The sequence below is a fragment of the Corvus moneduloides genome, chromosome 22 (assembly GCF_009650955.1).
Source record: "Corvus moneduloides isolate bCorMon1 chromosome 22, bCorMon1.pri, whole genome shotgun sequence".
Lineage (NCBI taxonomy): Eukaryota > Metazoa > Chordata > Aves > Passeriformes > Corvidae > Corvus > Corvus moneduloides.
Genome location: NC_045497.1, coordinates 5,803,097 through 5,820,339, shown reverse-complemented (window position 1 = coordinate 5,820,339; position 17,243 = coordinate 5,803,097). Strand labels below are relative to the sequence as shown.

Genomic DNA, 17,243 nt, shown 5'->3' with positions numbered 1-17,243 from the left:
GTCCTTGCAGCCCACCAAGGTACTGGGGATTTACACCTTCACCAAGCGCGTGGCACTCGAGGAGTTTGAGAACAAGCCCCGCAAGCAGCAGGGCTACAGCACCGTGTCTCACTTCAACATCGTGCACTACGACTGCCACCTGGCAGCTGTGAGGTACGGGCTGCCACAGCCTGGGGCTCAGGGCCTTTCAGGGTGGTTTGGGGTCACGACACTCACCATGGAACTCGGGGTGGGTGGGCTTGGTTGTTGGTCACTTTGCAGCCACTTCTCTGTCAGGGTCTGCTTTGATATTCTTCCCTTCTCTGTCAGGGTCTGCTTCCACAGCTTCTCTCAAGGCTGGCCTTGGCGGAATCCAGGCCTGGACTCTGCCAAGGCCAGCCTTGAGAGAAGCTGTGGGCTTGTCATTTTTGGGATGTTTCCTTAGACAAAAGCTTGCATCCTCCTGACTTGCCCGCCGTGCTCCCTTTCTCCGTGCAGACTCGCTCGGGGCCGTGAGGAGTGGGAGAGCGCAGCCCTGCAAAATGCCAACACCAAGTGCAATGGGCTCCTGCCCGTGTGGGGGCCCCACGTGCCTGAGTCTGCTTTTGCCACGTGCTTGGCACGGTGAGTACAGAGAGGTTCTTCCCCAGCTGGTTGCATGTGGGTGAGTCAGAGCCTTGCCACACACTCCTCTGAAATCTTGGCATCAGGGGTGGTGCAGCTGAATCTTGGTAAAACTGAGCCATTTCAGGTTCTACCATCAAGAGCGAATCTCCTAAAAAATACAGGTGTCTGTTTGCTCCTTGGCTTTGTGTAAATAATTTCGGTGCCTCCTTAGCCCCCACTCACTGCTGAAGGTGCAATGTTGATTCCTCTGTATGAAAGAAGCCTTCTGATGCCAGTGGATTCCCTGGGGTAGATTTCCAGACTTCTCTGGGATGGTAGTGAGGTATTTGAGCACCTACCTGGAGCAGATGGAGATGCTGTTGGCAGGATTCTGGTTCACCTCGTGCTGGGTTTGTAATGTCACATTAGAAATTTTGAACCTGACAGGGTGTAGGTGTAGATGAGATATTGGGAAGAAAGTCTTCCCTGTGGAGGGGTGTGCACTGGCACAAGATGCCCAGAGAAGCTGTGGCTGCTCCATCCCTGGAAATGTCCGAGGCCAGGTTGGACGGGGCTTGGAGCAAGCTGGGATAGTGGAAGGTGTCCCTGCCCATGGCAGGAGTGACACTGGATACTCTTTAATGTCCCTCCCAATCCCAGTGTGGGATTCTGTGGGATCAGGAGTGGTAACCTCCTGGAAGCATTTCAGCCAGGGAGCTGTATCCGAGGTCGTGGACATGGGAAAACAGTATTGATGAGTGGACAGATATCTGCAGATGGAATTGGATTTGCCAGAGTGAGCCGAGAGGCTCCCTATGGGGAGGTTAATCCAAGGTAGCAGGGGCTGCCCTTGTGCAGCCTCTTCACTCTCTAACGCTTCTCTGGGCCATCCTTGCTCGGGTTCTGGGCTGTGCTGTGCGAGGAGGAGCCTGCTGAAGGTTTCCCTGCTGTTTTGCAGACACAACACGTACCTCCAGGAGTGCACGGGGCAGAGGGAGCCCACGTACCAGCTCAACGTGCACGACATCAAGCTGCTGTTCCTGCGCTTCGCCATGGAGCAGTCGTTCAGCATTGACACCGGGGGAGGCGGCCGGGAGAGCAACATCCACCTCATCCCCTACATCATCCACACCGTGCTCTACGTGCTCAACACGTCAGTGCCACCCTCACCCTGCCCTCCCTCAGCTCTGAGTGCTGCACTCTGGGCTCTGCTTTGTGCACGGGGCAGGAAAGATGGGAAATCACACAAAGTTTTAGGAGGAACGGGATTGCACATCTTAAGTAGGTTGTTAAGGATTTACATTGTTGGGAGTGAAGCCTGGACATGCTGGATAACAGGGAGCCTATTGAGTAAAAGCAATTGGGAATTAGCTTCTCTTTCCATTCTAGATGTAATTATTACCTCTGGGGTGAGCAACAGGGTTATTACATTAAAGAAACTCTGCCAGCTTAATTTTCTCCTGAGCAGGCAGAAGAGACACTGCGATGAAGTAATTGTTAGTTGAAAACTTAACCCTGATATCATTTTATTCAGTGTTCAAATAACACAGTTTTGTTTCCAGATTTGACATCCTGGAATTCTCCTGGAGGAGGGTTCAGGTCCATCAGATTTTCCTGATATTTTTAATTATTTTTTTGGGCTATCATTATTATTTTTTACCAATAAACAGCAGTGCTTTGGCACTACATTGAGGCTACATGGCCACATCCGTAGGCACCCAGATGCTTTGGAATGCATGAGCTGGTTCTGATCCTGCAAAAACGGGATGCCCATATTTATCCTCTATTTGAGTAGTTAGATATTAGTAAGTAATACTAATTAGATGAGGGTATAAATATTAAAATATGCACCAAGGTCACTCCAAATGCAGTGCAGTGAAATCCCTCTCACTTTCCCGCCTGGAACTAATCAAGGTTTTGGCTGTAATACAATTTGTCTTTTGTTTTTAATATCTATCTCCAGATCCCTGTGCTATTGTTTTTCCAGGCCTTTGGGAGACAAATAAATGGAACTATTTGTTTCATCTTGTTAGGCTGCTGTTAGCACCACAGAGCCCAGAACCCACTGGGCAGACATGGAAAAACGCCTTCTGTACTTCCCAGACAGAATTTTTAATACGAAATGGAGAAAACAAAGAGCTACTGCTTGGCTCCCAGCTGCATCTTCCAGCAGATGAGAAGGTCACACAGTCCTGACAGCTTTATCTGCTGGGATGCTGCTTGATGTCTGATAGGGAGAGTTTAGTTTATCTCACTTAAAAACCAAGGGTCTGACCTGGCTGTCAGCCTCTTCCTGGTGCAGCAGAGCCGCGGGTGTGGTGAAGTGTGATGCAGCTTCCCAAAGGCTCCTGTGGCACGTGGTTTGCACTGTCCCGTCTGGGGTGTCAGGACTCCTGGGACACTGGAGCTCTGGGGGAAAGGAGGAAGGTTGTAAAATTATATTGATACAAGCTTGCAGTAAGTGCAGTGTCTCTGGGGTTTGGGTTTGGCCTCTGACTTCCCAGGGGTTGCTTTTGCAGTAGAGGAGTTGTGTAAATGGATGCAGGTTGGCTGCAGGAGCTGCAGTCGCTGTGCGGTGTCCCATGGGAGATGGTTCCACTCCAGTGCCCGGCCTGGCTGGCCTGGCTCCGTTTTTTTTCTCCAAAAAAAGGGAAAAATACCTCTACAGTGGTGTTGTCTTCCATTGGGGCAATGGCAGCTTCCTGGCAAACCTCTCTAGTGGCACCCACAGCTCCAAGGAAAATGTGTTTGCTGGGCTTGCGTGCTTCACTGGGAGCAGATCCTCAGCCAGGGGATGAATTAGGGGGAAGCTGGTGGTGCCCAGCTGTTTCCCTGTGCAGGGGGCATGGGCAGCCCCGCCGAGCTCCTGGGGAGCAGCAGCTGAGCCCACCGGGGCCGGAGCAGCCCCTGAGGCTTTCCTTGTTTTGCAGAACCCGGGCGACCTCGCGGGAGGAGAAGAACCTGCAGAGCTTCCTGGAGCAGCCCCGGGAGAAGTGGGTGGAGAGCGCCTTCGAGGTGGACGGGCCCCACTACTACACCGTGCTGGCCCTGCACATCTGTCCCCCGGAGAGGTGGAGGGCCATCCGCGGGGACATCCTCCGGCGCCTCCTCGTCACCTCCCACGCGCGCGTGGTGTCCCCGGGCGGAGCCAGCAGGTCAGTCCCCTGCCCTGGCTGGGCACCGCTCCTGTCGCTGGCACAGAGCCCCGCGGGTCACTGGCACTGGCACAGAGCTTGTGTCACCGTCACAGAGCCGCTCGTGTCACTGGCACACCCGCTCATGTCACTGTCACAGAGCCACCGCAGCTTACAGGGAGAGCGTGTAGTTTACACCGGGTGTTAACCCCTCTGAGTAACCTTTGCGCTCAGTGCTGCAGAGCTGCAGAGTCCCAGCCTGGCTTGGGCTGGGCTGGGCTGGGCTGGGAGGGACCCAAAAGCCCCCCCAGTGCCACCCCCTGCCATGGGCAGGGCCACCTCCCACAGCCCAGGTTGCTGCAAGCCCTGTCCAGCCTGGCCCTGAGCCCAGGAGCACTCGGTTCTGGGTGTTCCTTGGAGTGGATCAATGAGCTGATCAATGGAAACGATGCTTTTCCTTCTTCCCTCCCCCAGCTCAGCACTGCAGCAGCTCCAGCCATGAGCTGTCTCCGAGCTGTGCCTCGCTCCCTGTTTGCCTTGCTAAAGAAGCTCGTTCTGGGCCCTTTTGATCAGCGCTCCAGCCTCCCTCAAATAGAAAAATAGAAATAGAAATCAAATGCCGTTGCTTTTTAAAAAGAAAAAAATCAATAGCAGCTGTCAGGCACTTGAAGCACGAGAATAAGTGGCTGTGCCTGCCTGACAAAGGCACAATATTTCCAGAGAGGGAAAGGGAATTCCGGTTTCTGAAAGGATGATTTGAAGTAGCTGTCATAATTAGGAATCAATTCATTATTATTCTAAGTCGCCTTAAAGGGCATTCTTATGTTGATGACATTAATTAGGTGTTTGATAAAGTCATTACATTGTAGTTGTACAAACCCAGCATGAACCAGTGCTCTTGGAAAAAAGGAGAGAGCTCTGAAAGGGGCTCCTCTATTGATCTCTGTGCTGCTTTCGAGCTCCCCCTGGCTCCTGTTCCCTGTTTCCAGCTCCCTGTCTGAATCCTGGGGAAGAGGAGGGGTCCAGCAGATCCAGGAGATGTTGTCCTGGAGGCCCAGGGGTGTGCAGCTCTTCCTGTGGGCTGGCAGAACAAAGCAGGGGGTGGGTTTGCAGCTTTTTAAACCCTCACTAAATGGTTCTGTATTGGAACAGGCAGAGGCAGGAACTTCCAGCTAAAGCATCCAATCTCTGGAATTTCAGGGGAACACACTCAGAAATAGTGCTCGGGAATTATGTCAAGGTTTATTCAAGGGCTTTCTTTAATCTCTGCAGACTAAGGGAGCACAAAGCCTCCCTCTGATAAAGCCTCTCAGAAATTGCAGTATGGCAATTCTGATTTCCAAGGGCCGTGCTTATTTATTCTTGTGGAGAATCAGGAAGAGGGCGATGGCTGGTGAAGCGCTCTGCAGATAAGTGCCAATATCTGGAATTTGTAGGCTGAGGCAGAGAGGAAGGCACCGGCTGTGACACCAGGGTGATGTCTGCATGCAGAGGATTAAAATGAGCATTCCATGGTCAGGGTGTTGTCTGGGAGCAGCTCCGTTCCGAGAACAGCAGGGTGAGGGCTGGGGCCGCTCAAGGACTCGCTGCTACCTGTGAGTCTCAGAGAGGGACAGGAGCTGCTGCAGGAGCCTCAGTGCATCTCAGAGCAGCTGAGGATCCGCTCGAGATCGGACACATCCTGTGAATCCCGGGAAGGTGCAGCGAGGCTCTGCGTTCCCTCATTCCAAGGCAGCAAATCCCCACATTCCCTGTCCTGTGGGGAGGTGCCCACCCAGCTCCTCAGCTCAGTGTCAGATTTGGGGAGAATCGAGCCCAAAAGGGCTTCTGGCTCTGCCAGGAGTGATGGGACCACCGGTACCAGGGGGGAGATGCTCAGCAGCTCCCTTGTTTTGGAAACACTTCCCGTTTAAACCCAAAGATGAAATTACCAGGATGGACCCGGCTTTGTTCTGGTTTTGTAATGTGATTTACAGATCCCAAAGAACTGATCCGAGTGTTCATTGCTACTGAACCAAGAATTCTGGCTAAAAAACCCTACAGATGTTTTTCAGTGTAGGTTTCTTCTGGGACTTGAAAGGAAAAGATCCTTTTGATTTTTTCCCCTTTGCTCTTCACTATGACCTTTCTAAAATGCTCCTGAGGGAAGCGAGACTTCCCCAGTGTCCACGTCTGGCTTTCTGCTGGCAGTCCCTGTCCAGCTCCCAGGAATGAAACACAGCAGCTCCAGAAGGTAACTACAGCCCTAACCCACAAGGGCCTTTCAGTTTTCAATTAAAGGAGCAGACTCCAATTAGATCAAACCCATTCACATGAAAAGAAAAGTCTGGCTTGCAGTATTTGGGAGGCCAGAATTAGCCTCGCTCTAAGTTGCTCTTCATCCCGTGGAAATTTAGTCACCTTTACTAATTGGGTTTCCTTTAAATAATTAAGCTGAGCTGCCCGAGCAGGCTGCCACCTACTAAGATGTCTGTTTTCAGGGCACACACACAAATGGAGCCTTTAATAAGAGCAGCAAAATGTTCATTTTTCCCCCAAAAAGCCCCAGCCTGGGGCAGGTTGCAGTTGGGGCCCCCTGTTGTGTTGCTGACTCACAGCAGCAGCAGCTGAGCTGGTCCTAGGTGCACAAAAAAGGGCTTTTTGTTTTTCCAAAGCTCCAAAGTGTTGAGCAGGAAGCAGCACGTGATGGGGCAGATGTACCTGAGGAGCACAGGCAAGAAAATTCCAAACCCATTAGAACTGCTGGCAGGAGGTTCCGCCTTGCCAGAACCTGTTTGTGATTAATCCTGCAGACTTTGGGAGCTGCTGTCCCAGCACAGCTCTGCACCTTTTAGGGCATTCCTAACGCTCTAAATCCAGATGCTGGATTTCCAGAAGAAGTCCTTTCCTGGCAGGAGAATAACCAAGGAGATATTAAATGGAAATTCCTCCATTTCTTCGAGGACGAGGTATTTCCTCAGAGTCTTGCAGAAATGCTTTGATGAGTTAGAAGCACAAGGCTGTTCTGTCACTGATGCCTCCTGTGTGTGAGACCTGGGTTTGGTTATTCCTTCAGGAATCTGCTGTTCTCCAAGCAGTGAACACACAAACAAGGGCTGAACATTGTTTTTTCCTACTCTGCTGTTGGCTTCCTCTGCAGTCTTAGCCCTCCACGTCCCTCTGTGCTCGTTTCCTTCCTGTGGAATGAGGTTTTACTGGCAAACCTGCTCTGGCCACACAGCACAGCTGGAGCAAAGGGACTGCCCAGCCTCAGGAATTGTGGCACAGAGAATCTCAGGTGCCCAGTGTGTGTTTCACGGCCAGGGATAGCCAGCCAGGCTCACTCAGAGCCATCCCCTGCATGTCCCTGCTGGGCTCTGTGGCTGTTCAGCTTTCCTGCAGTTCATCAGGGGGTTATCAAAGCCTCATAGAGGGATTAACTCCAGCCTCATTTCCTTCTCCCAGACTGGCAGATAAGGCTGTGAAGGAATACGCCACGTACCGCTCGGGGCTGCTCTTCTGGGCACTTGTAGATCTCATTTACAACATGTTCAAGGTAAGGAGAGCACTGGGATTCCTCTACAGCAGCCCCAGTTCAGCTCTAGCAGCTTTCTCACCTGAGCAGCTACCTGAGTTTGAAACAGAAGGCAAAGGTTTTTTTTGAAGCCCCTTTCTCCAAGGTCCTTGGAAACAAAACTTCTCAGAATCCCAGGATGGTTTGGGTGGGAAGGGACCTTAAAGCCCATCAGTTCCACCCCTGCCACGGGCAGGGACACCTCCCACTGTCCCAGGCTGCTCCAAGCCCCAGTGTCCAGCCTGGCCTTGGGCACTGCCAGGGATCCAGGGGCAGCCCCAGCTGCTCTGGGCACCCTGTGCCAGGGCCTGCCCACCCTCCCAGGGAAGGATTTTTTCCTTCTTTTTTCTTCTGCACCTTGTAAAAGCAGAAAGGCCACAGGAAGCTGCCTGTTCTCTTTGTACCCCTTGCAGTTCAGTATCTGAAGAATTGAGAGACTTTCCCAGCTGGCAGCACTCCTGTGCTGTGTATTTGCTTATTTTTCCTGTTCATTGTTCATGGAAGGAAGGACATTCCAGGCTGTGCCAGGGAAGTGGTTGGGTGAGGAAGGAGGTGGGGGCAGAAAGAAACCTGCAGCTTCCAAAGAGGGGTCAGTACTCGGGGTGAGAAAATGCCCAGGACCTTGTTTCATTCTGTAACAAAAGGTCCTGAAGTTGCACTTGGGGAATTTCTTCCTCTGGTGGTTGTTTGCAAGAGGCAGGGATGGAAATCCAGGAGCGATGGGAGAAGGCACCAGGGTTTGCAGTAACTCTTTTTTTTTTTTTTTAAATTAAATAATTCTTTTTTGGCCTGATTTGGTGTCCTTGTCCCCTGTCAGAAGGTGCCTACCAGTAACACAGAGGGAGGCTGGTCCTTCTCTCTGGCTGAGTTCATCCGACACAACGACATGCCAATACACGAGGCTGCAGACAAGGCCCTGAAAACCTTCCAGGAGGAATTCATGCCAGTGGAAACGTTTTCCGAGTTTTTGGATGTGGCTGGTGAGTGTTTGCTTGCCCTTTTATAGGCTGCCTTGTGCAGCTCGTGGCTGGAGACAGCAGCATTCCTGCCACTGCTGCAGCCTGTGGGGGTGGCACAGGGAGAGGAGGGACACCAGCACTGCCCAGCCACGGCCTGGGCTGTCCCAAACCAGCTGGGACACACCTGAGCAGCCCCAGGCAGGAAAATCTCTCCCAGCTGATCCTGCAGGTGCCCCCTGCTCTGTTAAACATCTGTAGCACAGCTGGGAGGTGTTTGGGGGGTGAACAGATGTGACCGGGCACCAGAGGCAGCAGCTGGGTGCAGCCAGAGTTCCTCCCCAGGGATTTTGGTGCCTCCAGGAGTCAGGAGGTGCTGAAAACCTGCAGGGAAGCTGCTTTTTTCCCTCAAGATCTGTGCCCCAGGCCAGTTTCTCACTGTCCCACACAGGGAGCAGAGCTGGCTCCCTGGAGCTGCACAAGAGCAGTTCCATGTGGGTTTAATGGACACATTTCAGTCCCTCCTGATGCATCCAACAGGGTTCACCCTCCTCGTGTCCAGCCTTAAAATAACCCTGCAGCTGTCAGGAGCTCACACATGGCCCAGCACAAATCCCTCGTGGGGGCAGGACAATCAGGGGCTGATTCTTCTCTCTCGTCTTCTTCTGTTCGAAGGACTCTTGTCAGAAATCAACGATCCCGACAGCTTCCTCAAGGATCTCCTGAACTCCATCCCCTGAGCCGCCAGCACGGAGAAGCTTTGGGCAGAGACTCCATCGCTTGCCTTCCACCCCTCTGTGTCCCTCCTTGTGCAGTCTGTCCCTTCCCTGAGGAGTGCTGCAGTTTTTTGTTGGAATTTTTTTTGTTTCGTTTTCGGTTTTTGGTTTTCTTTTTTGGTTTGTTTTTTTTTTTTTTTATTTTCTACAATTTTTCTTCATGGAGTGATTTGGAATTTAGATTTGTTTTATCTTGTGTTTCAGCGCTTCTATCTGTAAAGCCCTGTGCATTCAAGCTGTTTGAAAGAACTTGTACAGAGAGGAATCCAAACCAGTAAATCTTAATGCTTTAGTGTGCACCTCTTTGAAGTTAAATAAACCGAACAAATGGGTGAGCTGGGTTTGACTGGTGCTTGAGCCACCCAGGAGCCTCAATGCCAAGGTGTTTCTCACTTTTCCTTCCAGAGCTGCTGCTCTGTCCAGCCCTGGCTCTGGCCAAGGAGCCCCAGAAGCAGAAGGCTCCCAGAGGGAGCAGCCGGGCGCTCCCTGCCTGCACACGGAGCTTCTGTGTGGGGCAGGAGCCCCAGGGCTTGGGCTCTGCAAGGACAACGTTTGCCCCCTTCCCTCCCTTGGGTGCAGGCAGCAGCTCCGTGTCCCCTCTCCATGGGGTGTCCAGGGCCTGTCCTGGCTCCGTGTCCCCTTCCATGGGGTGTCCAGGGCCTGTCCTGGCTCCGTGTCCCCTTCCATGGGGTGTCCAGAGCCTGTCCTGGCTCCGTGTCCCCTCTCCATGGAGTGTCCAGGGCCTGTCCTGGCTCCGTGTCCCCTCTCCATGGGGTGTCCAGGGCCTGTCCTGGCTCCGTGTCCCCTCTCCATGGAGTGTCCAGGGCCTGTCCTGGCTCCGTGTCCCCTCTCCATGGGGTGTCCAGGGCCTGTCCTGGCTGTGTCCCCTCTCCATGGGGTGTCCAGGGCCTGTCCTGGCTCCGTGTCCCCTTCCATGGGGTGTCCAGGGCCTGTCCTGGCTCCGTGTCCCCTTCCATGGGGTGTCCAGGGCCTGTCCTGGCTCCGTGTCCCCTCTCCATGGGGTGTCCAGGGCCTGTCCTGGCTCCGTGTCCCCTTCCATGGGGTGTCCAGGGCCTGTCCTGGCTCCGTGTCCCCTCTCCATGGAGTGTCCAGGGCCTGTCCTGGCTCCGTGTCCCCTCTCCATGGGGTGTCCAGGGCCTGTCCTGGCTCCGTGTCCCCTCTCCATGGGGTGTCCAGGGCCTGTCCTGGCTGTGTCCCCTCTCCATGGGGTGTCCAGGGCCTGTCCTGGCTCCGTGTCCCCTCTCCATGGGGTGTCCAGGGCCTGTCCTGGCTCCGTGTCCCCTCTCCATGGAGTGTCCAGAGCCTGTCCTGGCTCCGTGTCCCCTCTCCATGGAGTGTCCAGGGGCCTGTCCTGGCTCCGTGTCCCCTCTCCATGGGGTGTCCAGAGCCTGTCCTGGCTCCGTGTCCCCTCTCCATGGAGTGTCCAGGGCCTGTCCTGGCTCCGTGTCCCCTCTCCATGGGGTGTCCAGGGCCTGTCCTGGCTCCGTGTCCCCTCTCCATGGGGTGTCCAGGGCCTGTCCTGGCTGTGTCCCCTCTCCATGGGGTGTCCAGGGCCTGTCCTGGCTCCGTGTCCCCTCTCCATGGAGTGTCCAGAGCCTGTCCTGGCTCCGTGTCCCCTCTCCATGGAGTGTCCAGGGCCTGTCCTGGCTCCGTGTCCCCTCTCCATGGGGTGTCCAGGGCCTGTCCTGGCTCCGTGTCCCCTCTCCATGGAGTGTCCAGGGCCTGTCCTGGCTCCGTGTCCCCTCTCCATGGGGTGTCCAGGGCCTGTCCTGGCTGTGTCCCCTCTCCATGGGGTGTCCAGGGCCTGTCCTGGCTCCGTGTCCCCTCTCCATGGAGTGTCCAGAGCCTGTCCTGGCTCCGTGTCCCCTCTCCATGGAGTGTCCAGGGCCTGTCCTGGCTGTGTCCCCTCTCCATGGGGTGTCCAGGGCCTGTCCTGGCTCCGTGTCCCCTCTCCATGGAGTGTCCAGAGCCTGTCCTGGCTCCGTGTCCCCTCTCCATGGAGTGTCCAGGGCCTGTCCTGGCTCCGTGTCCCCTCTCCATGGGGTGTCCAGAGCCTGTCCTGGCTCCGTGTCCCCTCTCCATGGAGTGTCCAGGGCCTGTCCTGGCTCCGTGTCCCCTCTCCATGGGGTGTCCAGAGCCTGTCCTGGCTCCGTGTCCCCTCTCCATGGAGTGTCCAGAGCCTGTCCTGGCTCCGTGTCCCCTCTCCATGGAGTGTCCAGGGCCTGTCCTGGCTCCGTGTCCCCTCTCCATGGAGTGTCCAGGGCCTGTCCTGGCTCCGTGTCCCCTCTCCATGGGGTGTCCAGAGCCTGTCCTGGCTCCGTGTCCCCTCTCCATGGAGTGTCCAGGGCCTGTCCTGGCTGTGTCCCCTCTCCATGGAGTGTCCAGGGCCTGTCCTGGCTCCGTGTCCCCTCTCCATGGAGTGTCCAGGGCCTGTCCTGGCTGTGTCCCCTCTCCATGGAGTGTCCAGGGCCTGTCCTGGCTCCGTGTCCCCTCTCCATGGGGTATCCAGGGCCTGTCCTGGCTGTGTCCCCTCTCCATGGAGTGTCCAGGGCCTGTCCTGGCTGTGTCCCCTCTCCATGGAGTGTCCAGGGCCTGTCCTGGCTCCGTGTCCCCTCTCCATGGAGTGTCCAGAGCCTGTCCTGGCTCCGTGTCCCCTCTCCATGGAGTGTCCAGGGCCTGTCCTGGCTCCGTGTCCCCTCTCCATGGAGTGTCCAGAGCCTGTCCTGGCTCCGTGTCCCCTCTCCATGGAGTGTCCAGGGCCTGTCCTGGCTCCGTGTCCCCTCTCCATGGAGTGTCCAGAGCCTGTCCTGGCTCCGTGTCCCCTCTCCATGGAGTGTCCAGGGCCTGTCCTGGCTCCGTGTCCCCTCTCCATGGGGTGTCCAGAGCCTGTCCTGGCTCCGTGTCCCCTCTCCATGGAGTGTCCAGGGCCTGTCCTGGCTGTGTCCCCTCTCCATGGAGTGTCCAGGGCCTGTCCTGGCTGTGTCCCCTCTCCATGGGGTATCCAGGGCCTGTCCTGGCTGTGTCCCCTCTCCATGGAGTGTCCAGGGCCTGTCCTGGCTCCGTGTCCCCTCTCCATGGAGTGTCCAGGGCCTGTCCTGGCTCCGTGTCCCCTCTCCATGGAGTGTCCAGGGCCTGTCCTGGCTCCGTGTCCCCTCTCCATGGAGTGTCCAGAGCCTGTCCTGGCTCCGTGTCCCCTCTCCATGGGGTGTCCAGGGCCTGTCCTGGCTGTGTCCCCTCTCCATGGAGTGTCCAGGGCCTGTCCTGGCTCCGTGTCCCCTCTCCATGGGGTATCCAGGGCCTGTCCTGGCTGTGTCCCCTCTCCATGGAGTGTCCAGGGCCTGTCCTGGCTCCGTGTCCCCTCTCCATGGAGTGTCCAGGGCCTGTCCTGGCTCCGTGTCCCCTCTCCATGGAGTGTCCAGGGCCTGTCCTGGCTCCGTGTCCCCTCTCCATGGAGTGTCCAGGGCCTGTCCTGGCTCCGTGTCCCCTCTCCATGGGGTGTCCAGGGCCTGTCCTGGCTCCGTGTCCCCTCTCCATGGAGTGTCCAGGGCCTGTCCTGGCTCCGTGTCCCCTCTCCATGGGGTGTCCAGGGCCTGTCCTGGCTCCGTGTCCCCTCTCCATGGAGTGTCCAGGGCCTGTCCTGGCTCCCTCTCCCAGGCTGGGCCCAAAGCTCGCTGTGCCTCTGATGGACGGCCTCTCTCGGGGGGCTGCTCCCATCCCTGTCCCCTCTCTGGGGACACTCCCAGCTCCAGCCAGCGCCTGTCCCAGAGCCCTGCCCAGCCCCAGTGCCCCCCTGCTGCCCTGCACGCCCTGCCCTGAGCCCAGCACTGCCAGGGACAGCCGTGCCCTGTGCCCCACCTGTGCGTGCGGGAAACTCTCCTGGCACAGCTCTGCTCTGCTGTAACCAGCTGCCACCTGGTGAAGCTGGAATCTAATAAAGCTTTCCCTGGCTTCCTCATCTCTGTTTGAACTTGAATTTCCTGACACAGTCCCATCCCAGAAATAATAATAATAATAATAATTTTAGAGGCTGAATAACTCCCCAGCCCATTTGGTGCCTGTTGTTAGTGTTGGCCACGCGCTGGGATCTGGCAATTAGCAGAGGGGTGAAGGTGCAGTGTTTTTGTTCTCACCTCCGTGGGGGCTGATGTCACTCCTGGAATTGCTGCTGAGGAGGGGAACTGGGCAGGAAATGCCCCGGGGAGGTTTGGGTTGGTGTCCCACGAGGGACTCAGGGCTGTGGGTGGGTTGGTGGCTCTGCCTGGCTCTGTGAAGTCCGGGAGGGGCTGGTGTGGGGTTGGCTCTGTGGAGCAGCAATCCTGCACCTCTGCTGCTGCCCTGGAACCACATCAAAGGGCAGCCACACCTCGCTGTAAAGCCCTGCAGAGACAGAGCTAACAGTCCTCTCTGCAGCCAGCAGCTGGGCTGGTGCAGGGTGGGCGCAGGAGCCACTCACGGCTCCGCAGCCTGGGCAGCGCCAAACCCCTCCAGAGCTGCCCGAGTCCCGAGAGCAGCAGCGACAGCTCGCAAGGAGCCTGGGCTTCGTGGCTGTGCTTCTAAAGGCTCTCAGCACGGGGCACGACTGAAGCCCCACCACGTTTTGGCTTTGCCATTTGTGCGAGGGGAGTGGGGAAGCTCCACACACGAGGTTTGGGAGCCGGGGGGAACACCGGGCTGCCTTCCTTCCCCACTCAGTGTCCTTCCTGACAAAACCACATCTGTTCCCCTGCAGCCACAGCCTCGGGGTGCCCTCAGCTCCTCTCCCCAGCTTTGCCTGCCTGGCCAAGGAAGGATGTTACCCTTGGCAGGACCTTCTGCAGCTTTCCCAGCCAGGGAGCTCCAGCACAGCTCAGGATGGAAATCCTGGTTTGCTCCACTTGTGCCGGCACAGATCTTCTGTAAAAACAGATTCAACTGCTGCAGCAGCTGGTGAAGTCTCTAGCAGGCAAATCACTGGGTTTCTACCCCTCCAGCTGGGTCAGCAGATCCTGAGTTCCCGGGAGCAGAACGTGGTCACTTTGTTCAACATTAATGACTGAGGAGAGGGCATCTTGGAGGGAGATTTTAAGCTGTTCTTACAAACACCCTTGCAATGAGCCCTGAGGAGGGGACATCCGGAGCACCCAGCAGGGACAGCGGGACCCCTGAGGGGGGACATCGCACCCACTCTCAGCGTTCCCGTCCCGGACCCCGGGGGATGCCCGTGGTGGCCACACGAGCCCGCAGTGAGTCACGGAGCCGAAGCTTTGGAGCTCCTGCCTTTCCCAGCTCCCCGGGCTGCTCCTGAGGGAGAAGCGCTCGGGTGGAGCCCCCGCAGTTCCAGCGCTGCTGCAGCCGCTGGGTTACAGAAAACTGCTGAGAGCAGCAAAACCCGGCTGCAGGGAAGAGAAATGGGAATGAGCCGGCGCTCCGGAGATGCGCCTTTGGTGCCTGATGTCATCCTTCGGGAATCAGCTTGTTGCCATCAAACGTTAGGAATAATTAAAGGGTGCTGCCGGCTTCGCAGCGCAGCCCTGCTTGCTCGTTAAATGAGATTAAAAACAGCGGCCTGGGAGAAGCTGCAGGGATTAAACCCCCGGGAAGGGCCCAGGGGTGTCCCAAACACGGATTCTGGGGTGGGGTGGCCACCTCCAGCATGGGACACCAAAGACAACACCCCAGACACACCAGGGCTGAACACGGGATTCACTCGGGGCTGTCCCCGCCACCCAGGGCTGTCATTTGTGCCCGAGCCCCGGAGGATTTCAGTCTCCACAGGAACATCCCGAGCCCTTTCCCATCTCAGTCTCCCATCTGGGGCTGAGGACAGCACTGGCTCTCCCCGGGGCATGTGCTGAGGGTGACTGAGGTCCTGCTGGCACAACACTTGGGAAAGAACAAGCGGGATTATGATTAATGACACTAATTATTGGGTTATCATCGTTAGGGCAGGGATCTCTCCATCTGAGGCACTCGAGCCCGACAGCCTAGGGTGTCCCTGGCTGCCCTGCCCTGCCCTCCACCTCCTTCCCCAGATTAAAACATCTCCTTTATCCCTTCTCCAACCCCTGCCCTGTCCCCACGGCAGGGAAAGATGGGAAAGGTGTCAGACCCAACATCCCTGGCAAGACTAAACATGGTGTTCATGACATTCCTGGGTTTTTTAAAGCTCAGCCTCTCTCCACAGTCAAAGCTGAACTTAAACCACAAAACACCTGAGTTTTTCCGATTTCTGCTCCACATTTGCCCTTCGTCATATCACACCTTCCCCACTGGAGAAGGGCCGTAGGGCAGGTGTTATCCTGCTTCTCCAGTGGCAAAAAATCCCCAAAACATTCCCCCCGTGGCGCAGGCTGGGGCTCGTGGCAGCAGCCCCAGGAGCAGAGCTGGGCTCTCTGATCGTTCCCGCTTCTCCTGCGGCTCCAGGGACATTTGTGGATCACCGAGGACCTGGAGGTTGCACCAGGTTTGGTTGGGCTCTCCCACAGCTCCGGCCGTGATTCACCCACAGAGGGTTTGTGTTTCCCAAGGGAAGGGACTTGGCTGAGTCAGGCTGAGGAGTGCCAGGGTGGGGACTTCTTTCCAGAAGAAAAACCTTGATTTTTGGAGCGGGAAATCCATTGTGAGGTGCCTGATGCTCCCGGGGGGAAGGGAAGGGGCAGGAGAGCTCTGCAGCATCCAGATGTGCGGATCAGGGAGCCGGGAACGCGTCTGATCCCTCCTGGTTCTGTGGCAACAGCAGGATGAGGGAGCAAATCCCTGTGGGACAGGAGAGAGGCTGTAATTCCCACTCCAAACCTGCAGGACCAGCACCGAGCACGGGGGGATCCCGCTCAGCAAAGGCTTAATAAGCACCAGGAAAATTAAATCTTTCCAGAGGCACATCCAGACCTCCTCACACACCCTAAAACCTCCCCATCCCAGCAGGATGGTGCCTTCTGAGCGTCTGAAGACCCCAAACCTGCCTGGGGTTAGAACACAGCACGAGGGCTTCCCCTCCACACGTCCTTTGTGCCGTTTTATTGGTAATTTTACCCAAAAGCATCTTCCCCAATGACGCCTTCCCCTTTGGGAGGGGAGTGGGATCCCTGCTGATCTCCAGGGTTGGGATAAAAGGGCTGGAGCTGGTTCCTGCCCCAGCTGTCGATGTGAACGGATGGGATCAATCCTGCAGAAAAGTCTGCAAACAGGGGTTTAATCATTAATTTTTTTCCCTCTTGGGACCATTCCCAGAGGTTCACATGGCTGCCCCAGCAGCTTGGTGTGCCGGGGGGGGCATCTCTGAAGTGATTTTGTCCTTAATCCACCTGACACCCTCTCCCAGCCCTCCTGGCGAGCTCACAGCGGGTTTTTCCCTGTATCCTTGATCCCTCACACGTGAGCTGTGAATCATCCCCACCTGGAACGGGAACGTGGCCGTGCAGCCAACGAGTCAAGGCCAGTCCCCGTTTTGTTATCGGGTCGGGCAGGGAACAGAAACGTGACCCAAGGGTGGCTCCTAAAAAGCCACCCGGACCACGGGAGATCTCTGGGATGTTTTGGGAGCCTCCTTGGGCTGCAGGGCGGCCTCTCCCCAGAGCAGCTCCAAACCCACCTGGTGACACTCGGGAGTTCATTTGGGAGCCTGGACTTGGTGGTTTTGAGCTCGTTTCTGTCACTCTCCTGCCTGGAGGACGTTTGATCCTCGAGCTCCATGGGGCATGAACTGATCAGGAATAAGCCCTGAGCTGGAACTGGGCTGTCCCAAAGGCGAGGAGGGAATCCCGTGGGATATGGGCTTGGCTGTGTGCACCCAGGGGCTGGAGGCTCCTGGCCGCGGCGTGGCCGGAGGGTCATTCCCTGGTGTGACATTCCCGCAGGAAAATGTGGGATTCCATCCGGGCCTAGGGGGCTGCAGCCCCAAGGTGTCCCCACCACGTCCCCGGAGGCTCCACCACGGTCTTGCTGAAGGATCCACACGTCCTGAAAGGTGCCGCAGACGCGTGTCCAGGGAGAAAAAACACTTTTCCTCCATTGGAAAAGTCCAGGGAATCTTTTGCGGCCCTGGAACATCGCAGCTCGCTGCGTGTTTACGCTCAGCAGCTCCAGCCCGCTGCTGGTTTGAAAACACTTCCAGGCAGGGGCAGAGAGAGCCAAAACACGGGAGAGCCCGGCTGGGGCTGGTCGGAAGTCGGGAACGGGCAGAGAGGAGCGGGGAAGGTTCCCGTCCCGGCGGGAAGGGGATGGCACTTCCAGAGGGCAC

At 56.5% G+C, this 17,243-nt stretch overlaps 1 protein-coding gene across 1 annotated transcript in view; it reads left to right on the top strand.

Annotated features, from left to right (window-relative positions):
• UBR4 (ubiquitin protein ligase E3 component n-recognin 4) overlaps positions 1 to 9,379 on the top strand; it is an 83,876-nt gene extending 74,497 nt beyond the window's left edge. Inside the window, 7 exon segments of the mRNA XM_032131987.1 lie at positions 11 to 153; positions 478 to 603; positions 1,544 to 1,738; positions 3,516 to 3,740; positions 7,164 to 7,254; positions 8,090 to 8,252; positions 8,904 to 9,379. Of these exon segments, the coding sequence (XP_031987878.1) occupies positions 11 to 153; positions 478 to 603; positions 1,544 to 1,738; positions 3,516 to 3,740; positions 7,164 to 7,254; positions 8,090 to 8,252; positions 8,904 to 8,968 (1,008 nt within the window). The 3' untranslated portion in view covers positions 8,969 to 9,379.
• Positions 9,380 to 17,243: the final 7,864 nt, after the last annotated feature.